Here is a 7,283-nt window from a genome sequence, read left to right as displayed (position 1 = left end):
ATCATCAAAAAAATGTTTTAAATGCTTTAAAATAAGTCAAATATTCCTGAATATAGAAAGTTGTAAAGATAACATTTGCTTTTAAACTATATATGATATATATTTTATAAGATACTGTATACAACACTATCAACATGCTGTTTAGATAGAAGGAAAATACTAGTAAAATATTTAAAGTATGCACATTATACCTGAATTAAAACACGATAAAACATGTTCAATATACAGAATAAAAAAATAAATATGAAACCAATATCTAATTAAATACAAAAACAATTGTAAAATATGTACACTATCCTAATTTAAAAAATGACATCATTTTTATAATACTTGAAAACAGAGAAGCCCTTAAACAAATGTACCATTACATATTTAAAAAAATGTTCTATAAATATATGTACAGTATATCTGAATGTGAAACAGACCTGTGCGTCTGGAAGGGCCATTATCTACTCTCACATGTGTTAACATCATTAACCTATCTGCCTTTGTCATGTGCATATTTCCCGNTTTGTTTGGGCCGCACGGTTAGCTGTGTTGCTCATTCCACGAATGCACGATGTCGTAAGCCTGATTAGTCACCTTTACAATGAGGTACAACTTGTAAGGATCGTGCATTCGTGGAATGAGCAACACAGCTAACCGTGCGGCCCAAACAAATGTGCCAAAATCCCATGCAATATTCTTCTGTTGGTATTTACCTTGTAATCGTAACCTTTTTGTACACGGAGGGTCGAAACATAGCCTTTTTTATTAGTATTTATCCGTCAGACCACACAGAAAAATATGATCCAGTACTTCTGTTTATTATTGGTCACCAGCAGGGCCGCCCCTGGCCCCAAGCGACATTGTGAGATCATGTCTTGAATTGCAGCTGATGTTTTAATATGGCAATTGGCAATTTGACTTATACAACATTCGCAAGTTGTACATTTGACTCATACAATAACCCACCTTCGAGTGATGCTCTAGTTTCTTCATGTTTTGTTTTTTTCCCCTCTTGCTTGCGCCGGACTGAAACTGTCTTTTCACCTTCATCTCTTCACCTGCACTAGTGGCCGTATCAAAGCCGTGATTGGTCAGATGTCGATTCATTGCAACGTTGTCGGGTTACAGACGTGCTCCCCTTGTCACCTCTCACTCTCTCTCTCACTCTCGCGGGGGGGTACGTGGAGAACTGAGCGGAGAACTGCGCACAGCAGCTGAGGCCCTCTGGGCGGGGCCCCCTGCGGAAGGCGGGGCCCCATGCAGCCTGCGTGATTGGCCTGTAGGGAGGGGCGGTCCTGTTTATAGGTATCCTATTAATATCTAATAATAAAAATAATAAAATTCAGTAACGTGCTTTAACCACTAGGTGTCCCTTTATATCAGCTGTGCACCTTTATGGTGTAAATACAGCCTATCTACCAATTAGATCAAATATAAAAGTCAGCCGAATTAGTGTTGATACTGCGAAGAGATGTATTGTGTGAAATTAAATGTAAGATGTTGTTTAATTGTTTATATATTTATGATCCACGTCACGTTTTCAGTTTTGGCGGCAGTTCCTGTTTGTCAAAAGGTCTTCTCAGCAGGGCTCTATAAATAGAGAACTACGTCAGATGTGTAATATTTAATGCAGCCGAACCGTGTATTACAATGCCGTTATGTGATGACTTCCAAAGAGAAAAGCAAGCACACTCGGAATAAAGTATTATTTTATTTTTTTTAAATGCATAAACACCATATCCCAACGTGCAGCCGGGGCAACAAGAAAATTGGCGAAATCGAGTGTGACTATTAAAAAAAAAATCATTATTATATTAATATTGACAATAACAACCGACCGTCGTGGTAGAGCATTTGCTTGGCATTTCAGGGTATTTCTCCACTGGTTGGGCCATGTTAACAATACCGTGTAACTGTTACATTTGAAGAGACGAAATCGACATCTTCACGTCTAGCATGGTAAATCGTCACATGTTCACGTCTTGCCGTGATACCGGGTTGTAATTATTATATTCAAATCATTATCTCCTTTACAGTGCTTCATAATATACTCAAGGTGATTGGAAATAACCACATTGTATTTCAAAGTAAACCTCAGTAATAAAACATGAGGACAAGATATAGGAGATCTTCAACATTAACTGAATTTGAGCAGCAAAGTCTAAGAAAAGTCTTGAAAGGAAAAGATGTATTAAAAATGAATTAACACATCAAAAAATATCAAATGAAACAACCACCCACTCCCAAACTCCTTCAGGATCTAGCAGTTATTTATTTTGTTATTTATTAAGTGCAATGCTGGGCTCAAGCTAAATTTTAATGCATGTATTACATCCAGAAGTGATCTAAACAATAGCTAACCAGCCCAAATATCTGACCAGTATCAGCACATGAAGGGAAAATCAATGGGAATGACTTGATAACATGCAGCAGAAAAATAAAAGCCTCATAGATTACTGCAACACAACCATGGACTCATAATCCAAGTGTACTTCATGAGATGGAACAAATTGAAGCTGTGATGCCAAAAAGATTTCCTTGGAGCCGGGTCTGAGGCTGCCGTCAAGCAACAGAGACTCACACGTGTTGGCATTGAGAGGCCAAGCGAGGATGTGTACGATGTTTTATCAGACAGCGATCCAACAACACGTAGCATGACGCAGCGTGAAAGAGGAGAGACACGTTTGGATCTGTGTCAGAGCTGACATGCAGCGACTGTGTGTTCTCTGCTGGAACTAAAACCCCTGCTGAGTAAACGCTGCTTTAGTGACGGTCAAACACTCAGTCCTTCCTGCTGCTTGTGATACTTTCTCTGTTTGATTGTTAACATGTATTTCTTGGCTTAGTATATGCTGCTCTGTCAGCTGTTCTGATCAAAATGACCCTTTAGTGGAAATGTTAGATCCTGTCAAGTGCATTAATTGAGCTTGGCTTTATTCCCAGGGCATCAAATACTGACTATTGAGCAGTGATCATTTGGTATTGATTTAGATAAAAACCCCTTAAACATGTGTATGAGACCCAGGAGGCTTTAAGGTAACTCCAATGCAACATTTAGAGAGCAGGAGATGTGGTGGTCTTTATCCACGTTCATGTCCCATATGTCATTAAGTTCTATCTTTTGGTGGTGCAGGAATAAATCTCTAAGTGATTTTCCAAAGCTGACCGCAACAAGGTAGCACCCACTAATGTTTATATTATTTATTAGGATCCCAATAGCATCCAATAACTTACAATTTTGGACCAATTGGCAATGACTATTGGTCCACTATTTCAGTTTGCAGGCCTGAATATAGTTCACATTATCTAAATAGATCCACTGACATAGTAGTGCATCACACATAATGAATACATTGTCTTAAAGGAAAACTCTCCTCAAGAGTCCTGAAGCTTTGACAATGTTTCCAAAAATATGTCTCTCTGATCCTCATGTTTGAATCTTGTGTGCTGCAGCATCGTTTTAGTTTTCCTATTATTTCTAATTGTGCAAGAAATCCTTTCAAACCTCAACAGACATTTGAGATTTAGTCAAAACAGAACCAACCGTTGCTTAGCGAGCCGCTCTAAACTGCACTTTCTCTCCAGCCCTGAGAGGAATTCATGATCGAAATAAATGTTTTGCTTCAGGAAGCAATACAAAGTGATCTGGAAAATTAAATACTAGTGTACATTTTTACTTTTTAAATGCCATTTTATAATGTGATTCAGCTGAATTATATCCTAATGCTCTTAATGTTTCTCATTTTTGTAAAGCTTTTTGAATTGCCTTGTGTTGAAAGGTGCTATGAATAAACTTGCCTTGCCTTAACTTACGCAGTATTGATTAAAAAAGAGCTGCACCTGCTGGGGTAATGCAGATTAAATGCTAGTTACTATTCAGAAAACAATCCCAGTATCAGCTGACACTAATATCAAATTACGAGTCAAGGGCATCGACCACCATCAGGAAACCACCACGTTCCCAAAGCCATCCTCCGAGCAAAGCTCAAATGAATAATTACTTTTCAGAGTAATTACATTTCCCCACATTGTTGACTGTGGAGCCTCTGACTCTGATCACTCAATGCAACAAAACTCATTAATGAAATCACCGAGCGCTTTCTAATCTCAACAGATTGAATCCCCACGGTTAATAAATATCCCACCCCTGTCCTTTTCCCATTTTAACAACAGAATCAAACAACATCTTGCACAGCTCAGTAGGTGCACTTCCAGATTTATTGGTTTAATTATCACTGACACAGGCATGTAATCTTCAAACTGTAAATTTGTTTTGAAAATAAAATGGACTATTTGCTTTGTACAATGGTTTGTGTTCATCAGTTTATCTTAGAAGATACATAATGCATGTTTTAGATGCAAAAATATTCCAGATTAATCAGCCTGTTTCAAAGAAAACGAGAAAAATAACTTTATTTCCACCAGCTGAGAGCCTGTGTTGTCGCTCTTTGCTTCATCTGTACCGCACGAGAAGGCAGTGAGGAGTTTACTTTGATCACATTATGCTGTGTAATGGAGTTTAAACATTTCCAAAAGTTGCCTCTGACTGCAATCAGGGGAATTGGTCACGCTGGGGGCAAAGAAAAAAGTGCAGCTTTCAAAAATGTATTTGAAAAATGAAGCGGTCATTCCTTTTTATTTGCTGAGATGAAAGCAGGTCAGGAACCAAGCCAGGTGTGTGGTGTGAAAGGTACGCTGAGCAGTGTGTGTGTGTGTGTGTGTGTGTGTGTGTGTGTGTGTGTGTGTGTGTGTGTGTGTGTGTGTGTGTGTGTGTGTGTGTGTACGCCACCACCACTTAGGACATTTTTGTTCCATACCAGTCACTTTTGGGCAGCCCTGTTTGAATGAGAGAGGTGTTGATCATATGCTCATAGATGCAGTTGGCTTCACTCCTTTAGTGGAAAGCTAGAAGCTGAATTGTTCGCTCTCAGGAGGACAACATTGTATGTAACAACTGTTATTTAAACACTCACTCACTGGGAAAAAATGTTAGCACACAAACACAAACCAATCTGTAATACTGGCCATACACCTCCTTATTCCTTTGTGATATTAAAAAACAACCTGGCCAAAACCACAAAATGTTTAGCTTGTTTTGTTTCTGTGATATCCCATATGGCTGAGGCCATCTTATTAAATCCTGCTTTAATAAAGTAAATTAAACAAAATAATAAGGAGGAATTCGGTACTCATTATATGTTTTCCAATAATGCAAATGATTTGCTATAGATAACAAACACAGGAAATGGTATTCTTCCTGGATTATGTTTTAAACTAACATAATGAAATGTTCTTCCAATCTGACAAAACATTTTAATACTTAACATAAGTTAAATGTTCATCGACCGATTTCATTTGTTTTATTCCAAATTATTAAACCTCAAAGCTTATGTTTAGGCCTCCATAAAGCTTGGATGGGGAAAGATGTTGGTCATGAAAACAAGTCACAGTGTCTTAAAGTAACTTTTCTTAAGTGATATCAATACTGTACTTAAAAGTGTATAATACTTTAGGATATGAACAATGAATCCCTTTAAATTGTTATGGAGTTTTTGTGTTTTTCCTGGTGAATGAAAGTGTTGTTCATAACCAAAACACCTTACAAAGCATTTAACAGTTTGACTGAGCAATGGTTTATTTGTGAGCATATATTTAAATAGTTAGGGAACAGTTATATTATTAATGTCAAAGGCCTTTTTTTGCTGATCCAGTTAGTCAGACCATGATATGTGTTAGAGCTAACATTCATTTTATTGCCATTATAAATAGAAAGCAAAACTGAAATAGTTAATCATAATTGGGACGACCCCTCCTTTTACATGTTGGTGCTACGATAGTTGACTGTCAAAATATAAGGTTACAGTCAGCAGGTGATTATCAGCATAAAGACTGGAACAAGATAATAATAACACAATCCACCACCTAAGCTCAGGCTCACCTGGCCATAGCTATTTATTTACATAACGGACAGATATTTGAAGTATCAATCATCTTACTCTGAGCAAGAGAGCATGGACCCACAAGTCAGTGCTTCCTCACACCTCAGAAGATTCCTACGGAAATGACTGGCATGTCTAAACTCTCATAGTGTGTGTGCCTGTGTGTGTGCAGCATGTGTGTGAGCTACATCATGTGTTTATCCAACTGAAGGAATTTACTTGGTCTGGCAGGTGGTTCCATTAAAGGCGTTTGTTTACAGTGTTTCGTGATATTGTCATGTAGGTCGAACGCTAGCAGAAGCGTTATGACTCTTTGTTATCATTCCCTCATTTTGTCAAAGTCTCTGACTGCTACCGATTTCCATTCATGGTCTCTGTCTCTCTCTCTCGATTAGTTCAATTCAATTCAAATAAGCTTAATTGGAATGGATGTTTAATTTGTTTTCAGTGAAACTTCATTATTCAGCCATATGTAATTTAACTTTTGCAATAATGTGACTTAAACTGATAAACCAAATAGATAGATCAATAAGAAATTTGAAAATAAAATAACATCACGCTTAAAATAAACTTTTATTATTTCCAAATCAAAACAAAGTCACACTTCCTCTGCACACAGACTGATATTGTAGTGTTGGTTATTGCCAGGCATTCTCATATATATTTTTAAACGATTCAAACATTTCTCTTTTCATGCTATCATAAATCTTAAATGCCTAAATACAAATGCACACATCAAAGTGTGAACGTCTTTTCTTGTTCACCTCAAATGTTCTAATTTAAGGTCCAGGAGTCTGACATCATTTAATATTCATACATATCAATGTAAGGGTTGGTGTGGGGGTACAGCATGTAACCAGTAAAGATATTTTCTGCGAGGAATTTACAGAGCTTTCTCCCGGACATCAGCTCAATGTACACCTGATCGCCTCTCTGCAGCTCCAGCACCACGCTCTGAAAGTATACAAAGATTAACAAAGCCAGTGCAAAATCTTGATGTATTATTGTAATATTTGATCACCCGTTATTGCTTCTCTCTTTTTCACTTCTTACCTGGTTAGCATTGTCCTCAGAGTCTTGTCGATTGTTCTCCCACACGCCAACTATCCGTTCTCCATTCTTCATCAGTTGTACCTAAAGACACAACGAAACATTAAAGGTCCCCTATTATACTGTTTTTCATCAGTATATTATAGGTCCCAGATATATACAAAACATCTCTCTGAAGTGTTAGGCTCGAAATACCAAACAGATCATTGCAGCATTACCCATAATCCCCTCTGTTTCAGCCCTGTTTCAAAAGTGCTGATTCTCTGTCTGTTACTTTAGATGAAAATAAGGAGCCCCTCCCCACGC

General features: G+C 37.7%; 1 protein-coding gene across 2 annotated transcripts in view; it reads right to left on the bottom strand.

Moving 5' to 3' along the window:
• Window positions 1-6,488: 6,488 nt before the first annotated feature.
• Window positions 6,489-7,283, bottom strand: part of cbln18 (cerebellin 18) — an 11,092-nt gene continuing 10,297 nt past the window's right edge. For both annotated transcript variants that reach the window (XM_010793890.1, XM_010793891.1), the window contains exons 6-7: window positions 6,981-7,061; window positions 6,489-6,881 (exon numbers count right to left, since the gene is read on the bottom strand). In XM_010793890.1, the coding sequence (XP_010792192.1) occupies window positions 6,732-6,881; window positions 6,981-7,061 (231 nt within the window). In that variant the 3' untranslated portion in view covers window positions 6,489-6,731. The remainder of the gene's footprint in view (window positions 6,882-6,980; window positions 7,062-7,283) is intronic.

This window comes from Notothenia coriiceps, unplaced genomic scaffold (assembly GCF_000735185.1).
Source record: "Notothenia coriiceps isolate Sejong01 unplaced genomic scaffold, NC01 NC01_scaffold00037244, whole genome shotgun sequence".
Lineage (NCBI taxonomy): Eukaryota > Metazoa > Chordata > Actinopteri > Perciformes > Nototheniidae > Notothenia > Notothenia coriiceps.
This window is presented reverse-complemented; position numbering and strand designations above follow the sequence as displayed.